Raw genomic sequence first — 21,324 nt, forward strand, 5'->3', positions numbered from 1 at the left:
GCTGAAATAAGTCATATGATTGAATAAGAATTTTTAAAACTGCTATACAAATAAATTGAACCTAAAGAGAAATATTTTAAAAAGTAATAAAAATGACGAAAACATAGAATTATTTAAACTTTTACTAAACTGTATTTGAATAAAACTGTATAAAGGTCCAGTTTTTCGTGCTTTTTTGAAGCTTTGATTGTGTTTACAGTGTGCAATATAACATGTGTTCATGTTTCGCGTGTAAAAAAAAACAGTATTTTTCACACAATTCACCTATCTGTATACCGCTGTTTTCACTGTCATAAAAACGGGCTAATGACTTCCTTGCTCTATGAAGTAGTTCCTTCAGAAATACGTAACGAGTTTTGATTGGGCCAGCGGTTCCTGTGTTGTGATTCGACACCAGCTTAGAGCACGGTGCCCTCCTGGAAACGCGATTGGGCTAGTTTTGGACTAGTTTTGAGAAGCAAGTGGGCAGGATTTGTTTTGAAAACCTGGCAATGCTGATCTGAACGCTGGAGATGTACTTCTAATCACAGGAGCGTTTTTACTGACGAGATGCGCATGAAAATCGCATTCGATTTTTTTGCACAGTCCTACCATCTAGTTAACAAAGCTAAACAGCGTTGCCCTTTGTGTAATAAGTTACAGAAACTGTTAAACTCACCAACTTAAATAATAAAATACACTTACGGGTTGTGGTCCATAAACAACACCTTCTCCAGACAAAGAGGGAACTGCTCCATCTTTCAAGAAATATCTTTGTGCGAATCCGGAATTAAACTGATTGAGATTAAGGAAGATCGCTGTCCTCAGCAAAATGTGCTGCACATAGTTTTACATGTGGATTATAATTTTCGGGAACTGAGTTAAACATAAATTGTAACCATTGATCTCTAAGTACAGCATCCCTGGGAAGGCCAAACAAAGGTGATTGAACTCAGAGATGAAAATAACAGCGTTTCGACGACATGGCGACAAACACAAACGCAGCTCTTCCTCTTCTCCGTCGGAGCACAACAAGACCACGCCCCCTTTTTGTCTATTCATGTGGGAGGAGGTTGGTCAAAAAATGGTTTTACTGACGTCATTACTGCAGGAACTAGAGGAATGTAGTCCAAACGTATGGAAGCACATGGGTAGCGATATTCAATTTGCAATGTAATATTCAAAATGACAATGCAATATGTAAAATGGCAATGCATTTCTGTATTTACATTTACATTTTCCAATACATTTGTGCAACGTTTGGTGCAAAATGAAAATGAAAATTAAATTACATAATTTTCATTTGCCATTTCATACACCAGTTTTTATATGTAAAATGAATACTAATTTTAACGCTTTATAAGTTGCAAAATGAAAATGAAAATGTATTACAGAAATTATTAGATATGTATAACATGTTCAAGCAAAAACTGTGGCAAAATTATCATTTAAATGCTATTTTTCTTAAATGCATTAACACTCATAGTCAAGACACTTACGATTGCATTTTCATTCAGTGTCCCGCAATGAATGTAGCAAAACTCAATGTGCACATTGAAAATGCATTCCGAGCCGATCACGTGTCCGCCCCCTCGCGCCATGTCAATCACTGCGTGAACAAGGCGGGGCTTGCAGAAGGTCAGAGACTCAAATCTCAAGAAGAGGATTCAAGTGAGAGAACATGGACAAGACCGTTGGTCCGTGTACGTTTTGATCATTTCGGTTATGGCTTCAATATTACATTCGCACTTGTGGGCGGTGCTGAAACGCTCCTTTCATCTGATTGGTCGAATCACAGAATAAGAGTCAGTGCGAGTGAAGCACTGTAATGTCTGAAACCACCGCTCACTGTTAATTAGCATAATATTTGAATCAGATGATGCTGGCCACATAATTCGTGCTGCTGCGACTTGCAAGAGACCCTGTTAAATTATTTCTAGGTTATAGTATTGTATAAATATTGTCCCACTGATAAAAACAGTGCAAATAGTTCTGTCTCCTTGGATAACAGTGAAGTGGAAATAAATATAGTTAAATTTATGAAATAAAATTAAATAGGATTTTTTGGGAAGGTAAGTCTGGCCAGTTATACAGCAATACGAGTCAGAGTCAGACGAACCAAGAGAAAACATTACCGTCTACAGCCGCGAGAGGGCGCTCTGGGGTAGGCTACAGGAGCAATGAGCAGCATAGAGCTAATTTTACTATTTTTATTTCAGAAATGTAACAATATTCATTTTTACAATTATTTATTAATGTCACACACACATACCTAGTGCCTTATGACTTAAAAGATGAGAGTGGTAAATGTTACAGACATGGAACTGTTCAGTCTATTATTGATTTTTATTTCCACTTCACTTTTTTCCAAAGAGACAGAACTATTTGCACTGTATTTATCAGTGGGACAATATTCATACAATACTACAACCTAGAAATAATTTGCAGGTCTCAGCAGCACGAATTATGTGCCCAGCTACATCTGATTCAAATATTATGCTAATTAACAGTGAGCGGTGGTTTCAGACATTACAGTGCTTCACTCGCACTGACTCTTATTCTGCCTGAAAGAATGAAAAGACCGAGCTGAAGGTGGAGCGATTCGACCAATCAGATGAAAGCAGCGTTTCAGCCAGTGCGAATGAAATATTAAAGCCATAAACCGAAATGATCAAAACGTACACGGACCAACGGTCTTGTCCATGTTCTCTCACTTGAATCCACTTCTTGAGATTTGAGTCTCTGACCTTCTGCAAGCCCCGCCTTGTTCACGCAGTGATTGACATGGCGCGAGGGGGCGGACACGTGATCGGCTCGGAATGCATTTTCAATGTGCACATTGAGTTTTGCTACATTCATTGCGGGACACTGAATGAAAATGCAATCGTAAGTGTCTTGACTGTGAGTGTTAATGCATTTAAGAAAAATAGCATTTAAATGATAATTTTGCCACAGTTTTTGCTTGAACATGTTATACATATCTAATCATTTCTGTAATACATTTTCATTTTAATTTTGCAACTTATAAAGCGTTAAAATTATTTTTCATTTTACATATTAAAACTGGTGTATGAAATGGCAAATGAAAATTATGTAATTTCATTTTCATTTTCATTTTGCACCAAACGTTGCACAAATGTATTGGAAAATGAAAATGTAAATACAGAAATGCATTGCCATTTTACATATTGCATTGTCATTTTGCATATTACATTGCAAATTGAATATCGCTACCCATGTGCTTCCATACAAACGGGTCGTTCGTTATAGGCGAATTCTGTTAAATAAAATATTTCGCTTGGCATTGAACTTTGAGCTTTAGAATATTACAGATATTATTTATACTCTAACAACAACATTACACACTAACTAAAGTTTAAAACATGGGATCACGAAGAATGGGACCTTTAAGCTAATTCAAAATATGAATAAATACTAAAACAAAATCCTCATCTTTCAGCTAATCTGGAAAAAAAAACATTTATAATTTATAATTGTAATTTTTTAAATAAAATCCACACAAGATTTCTGGTTAAAGTCACTGCAGTCAATGAAACTGCACACCAGGTTTTTTCTTTTTTAATGTTCAAGCCCTAATATGTTTGCAATATAAACAAGCAAACCAAAGATTGTGGCATCAGTAACTTTTCTTTCCTCAAACTACAGTTGAGCATTATGTAATATTTATAAATGTTATCAATGATGGTTGTTGTGAAGTTTAGCTATATTTTTATATAGTATGTCCATGTGCATGTGTTTGCAGACAGTCTGCAGTTGTGTACAGGTCTTGTCAAAGATGTAAAGGAATAAGATCCTTCAGTGTATTAAGTATGTGTATGTGTCCTGAGGAGGGGCAGAAAGGCACTTCAAACAGAAAAGCCAGCGGGGCTTTGCCTGCCCAAGGTCTCCTTGAGACAGATTTCACCAGACCATCTGTTCAGAAGAAACCTTCCTTTTGGTGAAAGGCATAAAAGAGAAAAAAATATCAAAAGTTTAAAGACATATCTACATTATTTGTACATCTGTGTCACTATTGCCAAGCTCCAAAAGAACATCAGAAACTAAAAGTAACCTGAGGTTGAGCTGTCCACCTTTACAAACTGAAAAAACCCATCGATCTGAGTACACAGCTCTGCAACCTCTATACAAACTACACTTACTAAGGCCACTTCTGATTCACATGACATGGAAAACTCTGCACAATGAACACAGAATTTAGACTGTTTATCGTCAAAAGCAACCAAGTCTTTCCACAGCTGTTGGTTCAGCATGCAGAATTTGACTTGACATGCTGCAGCAATCCGTCACCATCCATCAACCCTCATAAAGAGCAGTAACATCTGTCTAGCACAGTCTGCGATGTGCTCCTCAGCCTGATCTTAGTTACATTCACCATTACAGTCCAAGGGACAGGCTGCTTTTTTCTTTTTTTTTTAAGGCCTGGCTGTTAAAATCTCAGGTTGATAAATGACAAGTGACTCATATGTTGACTCACAGTTCACACACACATACACACACACATGCATATATATGTGTGTGTGTGTGGGTGTGTGTGTGTGTGTGTGTGTGTGTGTGTGTGTGTGTGAGACCCTGGACCACAAAACTAATCTTAAGTGTCCATTTTTTGAAACTGAGATTTATACATCATCTGAGAGCTAAATAAATATGCTATTAGAATCTGACAATATTTGGCCGAGATACAACTATTTGAAAATCTGGAATCTGAGGGTGCAAAAAATCTAAATACTGAGAAAATCGCCTTTAAAGTTGTCCAAATTAATTATTAGCAATGCATATTATTAATCAAAAATAAAGTTTTGATATATTTATAGTAGGAAAATTACAAAATATGTTCATGGAACATGATCTGTACTTAATACCCTAATGATTTTTGGCATAAAAGAAAAATCGATAATTTTGACCCATACAATGTTTTTTTGGCTATTGCTAAAAATATACCCCGGCGACTTACGACTGTTTTTGTGGTCCAGGGTCACATATCTATATATAAAATTAAGTACATGCTATGCAAAATTGTATAATAATTGTATTATCATATTATTTATTCTATTTTAAATATATTTAAAATTATATAAATGTATTCCAAATAAGTGTGAGAAATATTTAAAATACTTAAAACACATAAAAAAAAAAAAAAGATTTATTGGAATAACACCACAAATAGTCATCTGAAAGTTGTTTTCTTTATGTACATGGTTTTAAATAGTTCAGTATTATAATATTCATCTCTGTAAGAAATGTATATGGAGAGCAAAGACAACAACAAAAGGGCATTGCATGATTGCTCATCTCAGGAGACAACGCTTACAAAATCTTTTTTAGTATAAGCCTATTTAAATGGAGAAATGCATTTATCCAACTCAGCTGCAATATCTGTTGGCTAAAAAAATGAGGAAACAAAAGATTACATTGTAAATGAAAAGCTGCATTGAGAAGCAGTAGTACCTGAAAGTTGTTCAAACATTTGTTTGTTGTTGTTTTTTTTTAGCATTATTTACTCTTTTATTATTATTACAAGATTATTTACAAGATCATTTTAAAAGCATGTATTTGATCAGAAATGATAAAGACCTCAACCTTTCCTATGTTCTGCATGTGAACATTTTACTGACTTGAGCGGTTTTAAAGAGCTTACAACAGCACAACTAATTTACATAAAAATGCACTTTGGTAAGTCACACTGCCCTTAAAATGGTTTGGATATTACTGGACTATCCTACGGCAAACTAAAGGACATAAACATTTAACAGAGTGGGAAAAAATCAGCAAGACTTTATTCTATGACACTCCAACAGCTCAAATGAGATCTAAAGGAGAGTTACTGGAGCCATCTGTGGAGAAGGCAAGTATCAGAGTGATTTTTATTCTACAGAACACTTGAATTGTGCTAGTCCGATCCCTATAAAACCCTTCAGAATGGAACAATATGATGAATAGCAGATGCTGGGATCATGAGAAAAATATGACTGTTTGATGTTTGGGTGCAGTTTTCTGAGCCTGACCTTTCTGCAGTCCTTATCAGTAGTGGGGTTATTGGTGATCTTGAAATGGTTGAGGTCGATTACTTCCTTCATCTCATAGTTGTCCCCGCGCCTCTTGCAGACAATTACAGCGATGTCGAACAAAAAAATATGTCTGCAACATTCACGCATCATGAAATGGCATGAAAGTAAAAACAAGAGAGGATTGCAGTAAAGGTTTTTGCCTTAAGCCTCACCTGTCCTGTCTGCGCTTGTCCACATTTGACACCAAACGGACTTCACCGTCCCCCTTCGGTCTTCCATAAGAAAGTAAGCACTGGTTCTGTGAAGAAACCGGAAAACAATGATGACATGAGTAAACTATGCTTTTTAAAGCAGAGGTCATGTTTATTATGTACAACTTACCATATTATCAATGGATCTCTGATACTGATCAATCTCCCTCAGAGTCTCAACGTCTCTTTTCACCTCATTTACATACTGGGCTAAGTCCTGTTTAATGAAGGAAAAGAAAACTGACCTTGATTTATGCACATATTATATATATACTAATTTAGGGAAGGGGGGGGGGGTAGCCATTACTCTAGTCTTCATTGTCACAAGATCCTTTAGAAATAATTCTAATATGCTGATTTGCTGCTCAATAAACATTTTTTTAACATAATTCCCAAGAACTTGACTGGTCTGCATAAAGCAAGTCTTGCAGCTGAACACCTCTGGTGTGACTTTAAATGTTATGGAAGTGCTTGGAAGTGAAGGGGGTGTCCCAATATTTTTGGCAACATAGTGTATTTTGGTGCAAACCATGATATACATTTTTTTTTCAGGATTGTTTAATGAATAGAAGATTTAACAGAACAGCATTTATAACATTATAAATGTTTTTATAGCCATTTCTGAATAATTTTAATGCATCCACACTAAATAAAAAGAAAACATTTTAGCATGGAGGAATTCACTTTATCAAAAGTAATATGTGTGTGTGTGTGTGTGTGTGTGTGTGTGTGTGTGTGTGTGAAATAATTCAATTTCTGCACTATATATCTATGTTACTAATCAGATTAGTAAATGTGTGACATTGATCATATGACTTGTTCACCAACATGCTTATAACATGCTTCATGCTTATAACATGCTTTTATATATATATATATATATATATATATATATATATATATATATATATATATATATATATATATATATATATATATATATAATTTTTTTTATATACAGAAAACAAATCATTTTAAAAAGTAAAGATTCTGAAAGCATTGAAGGAGATCCCATAATAATTGAATATAGATTTACAGTAGTAACAACATGATATTTTATTACATGATATAATTAATATCTTGCTTTTAAATATGTTTATTTCATGGAAAATTGACACCCAAAATAATATGTGAAGGTTACCATCTGAATATATCCATTAATTTTAGCAATTATAATTTTCTGCTTAAATCTACAACATTTTAAAAAACATAAAATATTAGATCAAGTAAACACAAAATCAGTCGATCGAGTCAAGGATCAGCCAAATTTGCAGGTGCATCTTGAAAAGAGGATGTTTTGAAAAATGCTATGCCACGTTTTTGTGCCATCTAGTGGTTTAGATGAAAATAATATCAATGGCACCATTTACCCCGGGGTGCCCTTAGCCCCATTGTACCATAATTAAATAATTATGAAAATTAATCAAAAATATCAAGTTTTACAAACATCTCCAAATACTGAAAGAGGTCTTTCAAAGGACCCCACTTGGATGACGTGGATCTCGGCTGATTTCCATTTTTAAAAGGCAGCCTCTGCTCAAACTCTCACTTATGAATCTCAATTAAACACACCATTTTACAGGCAAGCAGGTAGATGAGTTCAGTCCCTGTCTGAGCAACTCTCACAGCTCCCATCCAGCTAAACCAATCACCACTGAAATTATAATTCCAACAAATTAAATCATTGCAGGCCTCTGTTCCATTACGGCGTCTCACATAGCCATTAATCTGCTTTCCACCTACTCTTCCAGTGAGACTGAAATGAGCTGTTGACATCACTTCACATACTAGAATCTCATCGATATTAAAGAAAACATTACCAAGTAGGCTACACGCAGGAATGATCTTATACTGATGGAAAAGCTAAAGAGAAATCATGGCTGGTAATGATGAAAGTTTTGTGGCTTTTAGCCTATATGAATCTTCTTAAAATCTACATACAACTTGCAACCAGCTAGCAAGTAGCCATTCGTGGTGCATGAATGCGACAAAATTAAAGTCTATTGGCAACTTTTAAAGGGAAAAGCTCTGCCAAACATTCAGGTTCAGTAGGAAATACATTAAATTGCACTTTTAAAGACATTTAATGTGTTTTTTGAGCATTTAATAATCTCTTATAAAGTCTAAAAATCTTTAAATCTGTATTTTCTGAAAGATTTTGCTGTAGATTCCATAAGAAATTTATACTTACTCTCATGGCATCAAGGGCTAATCGCAGGTTGCTCTTTTCTGTGTTGTCATTAGTATATTTCACCAATTCCTATATTAAAAAAATTAGGAGGAAAAATTTGTTGAATTCACTTTTTTGAGATGAGCATGTTTTTAATTTTTTTTAATAAATTTTGGAGTCATGATGCTGTGATAATACTGTCCAGATATCACAAATAATATATATATATATATATATATATATATATATATATATATTTATATATATATATATATTAACAGTGAAATTCTTGAAATGAAAGAAGTAGTTTGGCATAGTATTTTAATATTTCTTATTAGAAAACCATGAAACAATGAATTAGAAACAGACCTACGCACATGACGTGAGGAAAAAAGAGATATCACACATTTGATTAATTCTCTCCATCATTTTGGGTAAATCATGGCCATGCTGTACTAATAAGGTCCCTCATTTTGGTTTAGTTTGTGGCCACAATATCTTGTTCTCACGTGTGTGGCTCTGTACAAAAGTGCTTATTGATATTTAAAATAAATGGAACAAATTAAATATTTTTGTGCAAATGTAAAAAAGTTTTTGAAAACTATTTAAAGCATATCTCTAAGAATTTTCAGTAACTTATCCTTTTGTTTCTTTACCATGAACACACATTTTTCTTTGGAAAAAATAGTTCATTCCCTGTTCTGTCATGAAATGAAGACACAACATCATCACGAAAACTCTGAAGAGTTAAGACTAGACTGCTTCACTAAAAACGTCTGAAAAACCCCAGGACAGAAAGTGACCACGGTGCCAAGTTTCCAATGAGCACGCCAGGTCAGTTTTGAGGGAATGCCAGACAATTTGATTTGAACCAGATTTATTCCACGATATGGAGAAGAACGTCAACAGAACCTTTCGAGATCCACACTATAACGTAACTAATTAACTTGATAAACAAATCTGGCCTTTGGATTTGTGAGCAAACAGCCTTGTGAGCACACAAACACGCTGGGAGAGAAATGGTGTTGTTCCAAGTGTGAAATCTGTGCAGCTCATCAGAAACATGCATTTGTTTTCAGAGAGCAATCGAATTCTTCTGGAGAGAGACAAACAGCCCAATCGCAGCGAGTAAACAAGGTGATTAGAAAGTTCAGGACTCTCTCCAGATTTACATTCTGACCCAGACCGCTGCTGTGACTTTGATGGAAGCTCAAGTGTGTGTGTGTTTGGGAATGTGTGTGTGAGGACGTGCACCTAGACTTTCATAACGTCCTAGACTGGTGATCTGTATTCGTTTTTTTTTTTGTTTTTTTTATCTACACTATCTTTTTCAAATTATGAAATCTGATTCTTTTGTGCCGACTGTGTATATTTTTGTTACTTAATAAAAAATAAAATTAACGGAAATAAAATACAATAAAATAAAAACCATATAGACATGTATTTAAAACAAATTAACAATTAAAAAATATTAAGAAAAATATTTTGAATTGGTATCGTGGGGTATCAGATATGAAACAACATATTTATGTAGTTAATACTGGGTTTGTAAAAATTAGATTTCATGTGATTTGGAGGCTCTATTATATAAAAAAAAATCAAATATGCTGCAATAGGATATTAAAAAGTATGTTTGCGTCATTCCAGATGAAGTGGACACAATGTGCTTGAGAACAGGATATATGGGGCAGAGTGTCAGATACACTGCTACCTGTCCCTGCTTTTGTGTGTGTGTGTGTGTGTGTGTGTGTGTGTGTGTGTGTGTGTGTGTGTGTGTGTGTGTGTGTGTGTGTGTGTGTGTGTGTGTGTGTGTGTGTCAGGCTGGCAGGTGTGTGGCTACACACGTCTCTAACACTTGTTCACTCACTTCTGTTCTTATGCCATCTCTGTCCTGTGGTGAAGGACCTCTCTTGTACAAAACCTTTGCATGGACTAATGTAACAACTGTGATGATTATTTTATTTACACACAGATATGCCGTCTCCACATTTAACATAAAAACATAGTAAGACTGAGTAGATTTTTTTGGTCATAGCACCTCTAGTGGTCATTTTAGGAAAAGTAGTTCAAAGTTTATCAGCAAATATAGCCACCTCAAAATGTACAAAAATGTTCTGTAGCAAAACAATATATTTTGAAAGTCAAAAAAGTCTAAACACCATTAGGTCTCAGTGAATTTCATTAAATGGAGAAATAATAATAATAATAATAATAATAATAAATTAAATATAAATTTTTTGTTCCACAAAAGAAAATCAAGCCATACAGGTTTCCCTTTAAAATCTATCCATATACCAAGATGCAGACTCACTTTCCGTTCTAAATCTAGCTGGATGGAAATGAAATCCACCTGGTACATTGATCTTGCTAATTCTCAAGGAAAGACAGAAAAAAAAAAAAACATTTTATTCAAGACCATTCTGTTCAATACGGTTCAAATGTATGCTGCTGCTGCTAGAGGGTTTGAGAGATTGTCTTCAAAGTTGATCAGATGACTTCAGAATCAACCCTATCCTGCCAGATTTCATACCTTCACTATTTAACAGCATTTATACCTCATAAACTAAGTCACTCATCGTCTGTCAGTTTGAAAAACATTGCAAAAAAGTTCCCAATGGATAAAATCAAGTCCCTCCTAGATTTCTTTGGATATGTGATGCTCAGAAGTTATTGATGTAAAACGGATTTTGACTAAAGTTTCACATTGACTTTAATATAATGACCTCTTGTATTGATTTGAACAAGGTGTACTTCATCTAAAAACACGGGAATAAAACTTTTCTACAGCAGTAAGAAATTCTGTAAGCTCATGAAGTATCTTGGTCAGAAAATAAGAGAAAACTAGCCAGAGAGCTCCACCATGTGGTATATATCAGTAGGACAAATAAACACAGCCATTCTGATAGTGCTGTACACAGAAAAGCTCATCAAAAAGTGTCATATGCATTGCTCTAGCGTTAATTCAAAGTGTTAAGAGAGGACAATGCTAATAGCGTGTATGTTACTGTACCTGAAGCAGTAGTGGATATTTAAGCACTCGCTGCATGGGAACCACAAGCAAGTCTCTCAAAGTGAATTTCCCATTGTTGGCTCTCTTTGAACATTCCTGCAACACAAAATAAACTGAATCTGGAAAACAGAAGGCTCTACAAAACCTCAAAATAAAAGTATTACTTAGTGATTTGATAATGTGAAAAGCACATAAAAAAGTAAAAAATAAAAAATATTATCTGGGTCATGATTATAAAATGAGACTGAATATTGTAATTATGACAGAAAATCAAACTGTGTTTTGAACCTCTAGTTTCAGTCGAACACCCTCTTTTTCCTTACAGATGAAGTCTAACAGAGAGATGGCACGTTCTACATGACTGCAGTATTTTCCATAAAGCAGAAGCCTAAAGCAGACAGGGTAAATGTTAGCAAAAAACACACACACATCAGCAGTGCTTAGTAATATCATTCTAGAAATATTAAATTTTGACTAGGCCTGCAGAAATTCAATGAGAGCTCTGCAGATTTCCACAAAATTTGATTCTAAACAATTTCGATATCTGTCACCCCCCCCCCCACACACACACACACACACACACGTTTAATTCATTTTTCCTCAATATAACTACTTTTTTTTAAACACTGAACATTTCACATAAAATTTACTAAATAATTAAATGAGAAAATACATGTAATAAGAATACATTGTGTGTGTGTGTGTGTACAATATACTGTATACTGTGTGTATATATATATATATATATATATATATATATATATATATATACAGTATACAGTATATTGCTATATACAATTATGTTACATCTATATATATATATATATATATAGATAGATAGATAGATAGATAGATAGATAGATAGATAGATAGATAGATAGATTGTTATTATTTATTTATCACTTGTATCTTGTTTTAGTAATGTTTAGATGTTTTTACTGGAAAATAACAAACTGTATACAGTTTTACCTGTCTTTGTAAAGAATGAAGATTTGGTGGAGGTTTTCTGCATTTTTATTTTGAACCGAGTCTTGAATCTCAGTCAGTAGGTTTTTGTGAACTTTAACCAGGTCCTGTGAAGCACAAATATACATATCAACATAATTGAAATCTATTGGCAATGTCAGACCAAATTCAAAACAAAAAATGTAGAAACATTGTGGTCAGCTTTACTCACTGGTATATTGATGAAAATCTTGTCGATTTCTATTGCGGAGATGAATTTTATCAGTGGAATCATAAAGTACTGTTATGACAGAAATAAAAGGTTTTTTAGCTCCATGTAGGAAAGTTATATCCTCCATTGTAAGGCAACAGCGGAGCAGCTGTCCATCACTAGATGTAAGGCATATTATGATAAAACTCTCCATCCTGCGAATGTGAATCTCACCTTCTCGATGGTCTCCAGGGTCTCAGTGTATTTGGCTTCTGTCTGTTTGATCTCGAGAAGACAGCAGCTCCTGATATCCACCTCGGCCTGTTTCTGTCAACACAGCTCACTTATTCAGACTACAGGCAGCCATCCAAAAAAACAGCTTCAAAAACACAACCTAATAAAGTTTTAAATGGTAACAGTGCATCCGTCCAGTTTAAGTTTGTTTGTTTTTTCTGGTGCTTTTCGTTTACAGTGAATTTACTCATAGAGATACTTATGAAAAAGTGACCATATTTAGGGTATGAGAAGTAGTAGGTGTTTTACAAAGGAAATCAACACTAATGCATTAGGAGAGTGTGTGTGTGTGGTATTGAGTCATTTGAGTACCGCTTCAGACGCAGCAGCCTCTGTCCTCATCAGATCTTCATACACCTCTCCTCCCTCCACATCTCCATACACAGGGTCATAAATATCTTCCTCCAGATCCTCACTGTTCACTCAAACACATTAGGACTTCAAAATTGCTATAAAATTATGAACACAGTATGATTACACAGCAGTTTTGGTCAAAACTCTCAGACTTTGCGGCTACTGGTTTTTAAATGGAATAGATCAGTGCACTGCTGTATGTATGGGTGTGATTCTACAGAAAATTCCAGTGTAACTTCCTGTTTTCACATATACTATTAATCAGCCATTTACATTCCTCCCACACAATGCCTAAATAGGTTATGGATCTCATATAATACTGAAAATATGAATTGTTCTTTCGAAACGTTGGTGTCTAAAACCACAAGTGCTAATGAGTTTCAGTCAAAAACTTATATATCATTGCTTCCAGTCAAAACAACTGCCCAATTAGGTTAAGAGAGCTTCATACTTATCAATCTGATCTGCCAAATGGATATACATGTCTTCATTTTCAGTGCTTTCCTCTGTGGGAAATGACCTGTGAAATCGGTAAAGAATTCTTTGTTTTAGCTCAGAGAATAAGATGATTTTTCATGTGTACAACTGATTATTTTCTTGCACTGTAAATGCAAACTCACCTGATTCTTATCTGCTGTGCAAAAGGCATATGAGACAGTTTTGATAGGGTGTCAATGACCTGGAAAGACAAAAGCAAGTTTGTTTGCAAATAAGAAAGTGTCTAGTCTGTCGGTTTCAGTTATTGGTTTATCTGCACTTTAGACCTTCAGTTTGTCTGTAGTCCCTGTTTCTAAGCATGTTTCTCCGGTCTTTTGAGAAAAATATGTATTATGTAATTAGTGAAAAAAGCCAGCCAAAGCAGCCTGTTTTAAAAGATGTCAGATAGCAACATATAGACATACTGTAAGAACATTTGTTTTTACTTTTAACAAGATCATTGATCATTTCTGTTCTGACCTTCACAGTTTTTGTCCCATTTTAAATAGTTTTGTGATGCAATGCAAGTTGGTGGAATTTCTGTTGATTAAATACATAACAAAAAAAACCTGCAGCTCTAGAAAAATGCTGCAAAACGAGAACACTGAGTTTAAAAGTGAGTTTTAAAATGTGAGTTTTAAATGTACAAAATAGTTTAATTGTAAGAGTTAGTTAGATGGAAGAAAACATACTTTATATTTATTTATTTTAGTTAATATATACACACATACTAATATACACACACACACACACAGACAAACATATACATACATATATATACATATATATATATATATATATATATATATATATATATATATATATATATATATATACTCACACACACACACACACACATATATGTGTATGTATATATATATACATTAGTGGTGAGCATAGATTAACTTTTTTAATCTAGATTAATCTCACTGTAATCTTGGAATTAATCTAGATTAATCTAGATTAAAATGGCTCATTTGAATTCTGCCGAAAACATTCAGAATATGTGTGCTACCCAAATAAAATAATGACTAAAAGTAACATTAAGTCTTTGAGAACGGGTTTCTCAAGACAGGTGGTGCATTAGACCAGGGGCTCATCTCCTGTTTCCAAAATGCATCACAAACTGCTTGAGAAAGCTGTAAACGAATTCCACATTGGACAAGGTGCAAACAACCTTACGCCTGTTTCACACATACTCCATCTGCAGAAGGCTTCAGGGCGTCCAAGAAAGTCCAGCAAGCGCCAGGATCGTCTCCTAAAAAGGATTCAGCTGCGGGATCGGAGTGCCACCAGTGCAGAGCTTGCTCAGGAATGGCAGCAGGCAGGTGTGAGCGCATCTCACACCCGTGCCATAAGGCAAAAGTGATAACTAAGTGGCTCGGGGACCAGAATGTTGAAATTTTGGGTCCATGGCCTGGAAACTCCCCAGATCTTAATCCCATTGAGAACTTGTGGTCAATCCTCAAGAGGCGGGTGGACAAACAAAAACCCACTAATTCTGACAAACTCCAAGAAGTGATTATGAAAGAATGGGTTGCTATCAGTCAGGATTTGGCCCAGAAGTTGATTGAGAGCATGCCCAGTCGAATTGCAGAGGTCCTGAAAAAGAAGGGCCAACACTGCAAATACTGACTCTTTGCATAAATGTCATGTAATTGTCGTTAAAAGCCTTTGAAACGTATGAAGTGCTTGTAATTATATTTCAGTTCATCACAGAAACAACTGAAACAAAGATCTAAAAGCAGTTTAGCAGCAAACTTTTTGAAAACTAATATTTATGTAATTCTCAAAACTTTTGGCCACGACTGTACATAGAAAAAGTCTTAGATCTTTGAGTTCAGCTCATGAAAAATGGGGGCAAAAACAAAAGTGTTGTGTTTAAAATTTTGTTCAGTGTATACTCGTGTAGTATAGACCCAGCTCCCATCCCAACTTTGAGAATAGATTAACAGCGATATTTTTTTTTATCGCCCGATAAGAGTCTCCCGTTAACGCAGCACGTTAACGCCGATATCGGCCCACCACTAATATAAAAAAAAATATCGCTGTTAATCTATTCTCAAAGTTGGGATGAGAGCTGGGTCTATACTACGCGAGCGTTGATGACTTTCACCTTGATATTTTAGCGCGGATGTATACCTAGCTGAATCTGTAGGGGACGAGAACAAGTCTTTAGACCTGTGTGTATGCCTACTGTGAAATTACCACATCAAACGTGAAGTGCTAAAATGGATGCAGCTAAGATGCTGCCGGGTTTGCTTCAGGGAATTTTTTTTTTTTTAAAGAAGCTTCCCAATGGAAACCTCAACATGACTCAAGGTTGTTTGCACCTTGTCCAATGTGGAATTCGTTTACAGCTTTCTCAAGCAGTTTGTGATGCATTTTGGAAACAGGAGATGAGACCATGGTCTAATGCACAACCTGGCTTGAGAAACCCGTTCTCAAAGACTTAACGTTACTTTTAGTCATAATTTTTTTTGGGTAGCAAAAATATTCTGAATGCCTTAGGCAGAATTCAAATGAGCCATTTTAATCTAGATTAATTCCAAGATTACAGTGAGATTAATCTAGATTAAAAAAATTTATCTATGCCCACCACTAATATATAGTGTGTGTGTGTGTGTGTGTGTGTAGATAGATAGATATATTTATATATACTGTATATATTATACACACATACAGTATACATACACACTATGGAGCCCCGCACATCACATTCAAGAAAAAATAAATAAATAATGAGCACAAATTACTAATTCTTTCCCTCCATGTACTAAAACGTGCACACAATTACTATTTCGTTCCCTCGATTTGCTAAATCGTGCGCACAATTTACTATTTCATTCTCGATTTAGAAATCGTGTACACGATTTAGCAAATCAAGGGAATTAATTAGCAAATCATGCACACAATTTAGCCTATTTTTTTTTCCTGCATGCCATGTGCGGCGCTTCGTATACACACACACACACACAAAAGAAAAAAAGGTAGATAGTATAGAAACAAATAAAAAGCTATTTAAAAAAAGATAAAGTAGAATTAAAATAGAATTGGAAGTGCTAGAGTTAGAGGTTCAAATAAAGATGGAACAGATGTGTTTTAAGTCATTTCCTGAAGATGGCTAAGGACTCAGCTGCTCGGACTGAGTTGGGCAGGTCATTCCACCAGGTGGGAACAGTTAATGAAAAATTCTGTGAAAGTGATTTTGTGCCTATTTGAGATGGTACAATAATATGTTGTTTGCCTGCAGAACACAAGCTTCAAGAGGGCTGAAGAAATTAATTTAGGTACAGTAAATGGGTGCATAGCCAGTGCTGGTTTTGAAGACAAACATTAATGCCTTGAATTTTATGCGAGCAGCTACTTGTAGCCAGCGTAAATTGATGAACAGAGGTGTGCCATGTGTTCTTTTCGGCTCATTAAAGATTAATCTTGCATGGGCATTTTGAAATAATTGAAGAGTTATTGAAAGAAGTGGCTGGAAGACCTGCCAAAAGAGCATTGCAATAGTCCAGCCTGGACAAAACAAGAGCTTGAACAAGTTGTATTGCATTTTCTAAAAGAAAAGGCCTGATCTTCCTAATGTTGTATAAAGCAAATCTGCAGGACTGAGCAGTTATAGCAATATGGTCTGAGAAATTCAGCTTATCATCAATGACAACTCCAAGGTTTCTAGCTGTTTTTGAACGAGTTATGGTTGATGGGCCTAACTGGATGATGAAATTTTTAAAAAGCGATGAGTCTGCTGAAACCACAAGCAGTTCTTTCTTAGCCCGGTTCAGTTAAAGGTGATGGTCCGTCGTCCAACAAGAGATCTCTGCTAGACATGCTGAGATGCAAGCAGCTATCGTCGGATCATCAGGATGGAATGAAAGGTAGAGTTGAGTGTCATCAGCATATATGAGTGGGTGAGAGTGAGCGTAGGTTATGTCGAAAGATGACATGTGGAGAGGTATGTGTTGTGTTAGGAACCACGTTGAGGTTAAGAGTGAGGAGGAAGTGATCCGAGGTGTCCAGTAGAGTAAACTATACATGATCAGAGGTGCAGTGTCGTGTGTAAATATGGTCCAGTTGCATGCCTGATTTGTGAGCAGCCATAGTTAACACTCGCTTGAGATCAAAAGAGAGCAAGGAGAGTGTGGATGTCTGCAGTCTGAGGTTTATCTAGGTGGATGTTGAAGTCTCAAAGCATAACTAAGGGAGTATCATCCTCAGGAACGTTTGAGAGCAGCACAGATAATTCTTCAATGAAGTTATCTAGTGGTCCTGGGGGTCAATAAACAACTATAAAAATGGATTTTAAGAGGGTGGGTAATAGTGGCTGAATGTGATTCAAAGGAGCTGTTGATACTCAGATGATTAAATTTCTAATCATTACAGATAAACAGACCAGTACCTCCACCTCTTCAAGTCAGACGGGGAGTGTGGGAAAATGAGAAATTATTGGAGATTGCTGCAGGTGTAGCATTGTCCTCTGGTTTGATCCACGTCTCTGTCAGGGCCATGAGGTTTAGTCTTGAATGACTTGTAACAGAAGTAATAAAATCTGCAGGTTGTTAGGATTGCACTGCCTACAATGTGTGATGCATGGTTTGAGAGTGGTAGTGATAGTAGGTATCTGGAAACACATAGTAAGATTTGTTAATAAAAACTGGAAACTGAAGGGGAACAAGTAGTAGGAAAGAGAATGATTCAAAAGCAATACTTATGTCCCTTTCCAGTGTCCCTGTTCGATGAAGTCGATGGTCTTTATATTCTTTGGTCTTCATACGACGAGGACTTAACAGGAGGGCTGCCACGACCACGGTATACTAACCTTTTTATATACGTCTAACAAAACTCAAATTGAATTCAGCTGGACACACTTTTCTTTTTATCACAACAAATGGTCAAGCAAAACGCACTAGACTGACAAGGTACACAATACAGTATGAGACCAAATGCTATTTCAGCACGTCTCCACACAGTAAACAAAATAACTCGTCAGTAACCAGTGAGTGTATGTATATATACAAAACATGTCGAACTCTGAAGCAGATGGGCTACAGCAGGGTGCAGGGTGCACCGGGTGCCACTCCTGTCAGCTAAGAACAGAAAATGGAGGCTACAATTCGCACAGGCTCACCAAAATTGAACAATAGAAGATATGGGGGATATTTTCTTGGCACACTTTGGGCCCCTTAATACCAATTGAGTATCATTTAAATGCCACAGCCTACCTGAGTATTGTTGCTGACCATGTCCATCCCTTTATGACTACATCTACTGATGACAGTAGATAATGCACCATGTCACAAAGCTCAAATAATCTCAGACTGGTTTCTTGAACATGACCACATCTCAGTCCAATAAAGCACCTTTGGGATGTGGTGGAATGGGAGATCTGCATCATGGATGTGCAGAGGACAAATCTGCAGCAACTGTATGATGCTATCATGTCAATATGTAAATCTTTCAGGGATGTTTCCAACACATCTACGTCAATCTACTGGAATCTACGTCACAAAGAATTAAGGCACTTCTGAAGGCAAAAAGGGGTCCAATTAAATTGACTGTCCTTTGTAAACACCCTCTTCACATGTGAAATCAGCAACAGCACTTTGCTGCATTTAACTTGAGATATAGCAAATGGTTCAACTATTAAATAGTTCTATAAAACTAGTTCTAAGTAACTAATAGGATGAATACTATCTACTATTTAATCTATTATTTCATCTGAAAAGAAGAAGTGATCGCTGTTATAATCTACCTATGAAAAGCTGTTATTAGAGAGACATCGCTCTATCTGGAAAGGAAGTGGTCTTGCAATGCCAAGCTTGTTAGATGTAGGCTTGCTTTCTCACATGTACACTCATGCACACACACAGACGTATACAGATTGACATATGGTAACACACAAGCATGCAGCACAAACACACTTACAATAGACAGATCTTGATGATAACACCATTTGGGTCATTGAATCGTGCTACACAGAACACCTGTTGAAAACCAACCCTGCTTCCTTTAGAAAGTTATTTTTGTTCACGCCACTGATAAGAGGTGTTGTCATCTACTTTCATTCTTACTTCATGCATCCTAAACTGCATGAATGTTTTACTCTTTTCACAGGCAACATTCTGTGGAGATGGGAACAGCAGCATTCTGTACACCTATACATTTCCCTAGTATCTGTTCCACAAATTACATGAAGGAGTAAAATCTAATGATTTTCCTTATTAGTTATTTTAACCTACATTTAGGAATAAAATGTTTGAAGCTCTGTACAAAAACATTAAAATAGGTCACCTATACAGTATAAAGCTCAGATGCCAGCTGCAGGTCGAAGCTTTTGCAGCTTTACAGTCAGACCGCAACAGAATTTCAATTCCACCATTAAGCAGTGCAGCAGAGGTGAGCTTTTCATACTGAATCTTGATATACTGCACATTCATACATTTCAGTTCTGAAAGCAAGTGTGAGTGTGTAGAAGGTAAGACTTTCTTTAGTTTAGTTGTACTTTCTCTCAGTATAATGAACCAGTCACGAAGCAGGGCTCTAGACTGACTTTTTGCACTGGTTGCACTAGTGCGCCTAACCTTTTTTTTAGGTGCACCCAGCACAAAAGTTAGGTGCACCCAATTTTTGACTGCATCACATTTAACACTGCAGTTTTACAAGTTCACTTTTTTTTTTAAAAAAATCACTGTCCATATAGGCAATATTGAGTTGTAAATGATTAACTAACAATTTGGTCGACAAAGTTCTTTATTTGAAGCACAATTCTACAAGAAAGGTAACTTACTGAAAAAGTCTTGGTGCTTAAAGTGATTCACTGAGCTGAAATTTAAACTTAAAAAATCTAAAGATAAATGAAATAAAAAGAAAATCTAAATTAAGTGTTTTAAGGGCTTCAAACTGAACATCTCATGGCTCAATGTCTTATGGACTATCACCCATTACAGTCACATGCCCCTCGGATGGCCAACTCCTGTAGCCTTCTTGATCTTTGGCCTTGGCTAAACCAGCTGGCCACACTGTCTCTAGCATCAAAATCTTCCTGACTTGGTCCCTCTAGTCTGCACTGATTCTTATCAGGTCCTTTACTGTGTCTGAATGAAGGAATGCTCTAGTGTCTGATTTGAACAGCTAAACAGTCCCAAAACAGCTTATACTACTGTTTCAGCTTTTAAAATGGTTCAGTTTTGTATGCAATAGCAAAGTAGAGGTCGACCGATATATCAGGCAGATATTTGTCATTTTTTTATATATCGGCATCGGTTGATATCCGTGTTTAGTAGCGGTGATTTAAAGTCAGGCACGTCCACGGGCAGCCCCGTGTTATTGGTGTAGTGGAAAGTGCTGCTGCCGCATGTGAAGGACCCCAAGCCAAAACTTTTGGATGATTCAACAACAGGTAAGGCTTAAATTCTGATAATTCAAAGTCCTATGGACATATATTTACTATATATTACTAGTAAACCATGACATGTTGCTTCAGTTAGTGAAATAAAAAACAAATAGCATAGAACCGTTGAGAACCGGCATAATGCTACAGCTGGTTAAAGGTTTGCTTACTTGCAGTTAACTTTAACCCTCTGGAGTCGATTAACGCATATACACGT

The 21,324-nt window shown here is 35.9% G+C and overlaps 1 protein-coding gene across 3 annotated transcripts in view; it reads right to left on the reverse strand.

Annotated features, from left to right (window-relative positions):
• vav3b (vav 3 guanine nucleotide exchange factor b) overlaps window positions 1-21,324 on the reverse strand; it is a 73,340-nt gene that overhangs the window by 45,399 nt on the left and 6,617 nt on the right. For all 3 annotated transcript variants that reach the window (XM_059502123.1, XM_059502122.1, XM_059502121.1), the window contains exons 3-14: window positions 13,861-13,919; window positions 13,692-13,760; window positions 13,199-13,301; window positions 12,827-12,919; window positions 12,614-12,682; window positions 12,406-12,509; window positions 11,725-11,824; window positions 11,437-11,532; window positions 8,448-8,516; window positions 6,387-6,473; window positions 6,218-6,303; window positions 6,003-6,135 (exon numbers count right to left, since the gene is read on the reverse strand). In XM_059502123.1, the coding sequence (XP_059358106.1) occupies window positions 6,003-6,135; window positions 6,218-6,303; window positions 6,387-6,473; window positions 8,448-8,516; window positions 11,437-11,532; window positions 11,725-11,824; window positions 12,406-12,509; window positions 12,614-12,682; window positions 12,827-12,919; window positions 13,199-13,301; window positions 13,692-13,760; window positions 13,861-13,919 (1,068 nt within the window). The remainder of the gene's footprint in view (window positions 1-6,002; window positions 6,136-6,217; window positions 6,304-6,386; window positions 6,474-8,447; window positions 8,517-11,436; window positions 11,533-11,724; window positions 11,825-12,405; window positions 12,510-12,613; window positions 12,683-12,826; window positions 12,920-13,198; window positions 13,302-13,691; window positions 13,761-13,860; window positions 13,920-21,324) is intronic.

This window comes from Carassius carassius, chromosome 20 (genome assembly GCF_963082965.1).
Source record: "Carassius carassius chromosome 20, fCarCar2.1, whole genome shotgun sequence".
NCBI classification, from domain to species: domain Eukaryota; kingdom Metazoa; phylum Chordata; class Actinopteri; order Cypriniformes; family Cyprinidae; genus Carassius; species Carassius carassius.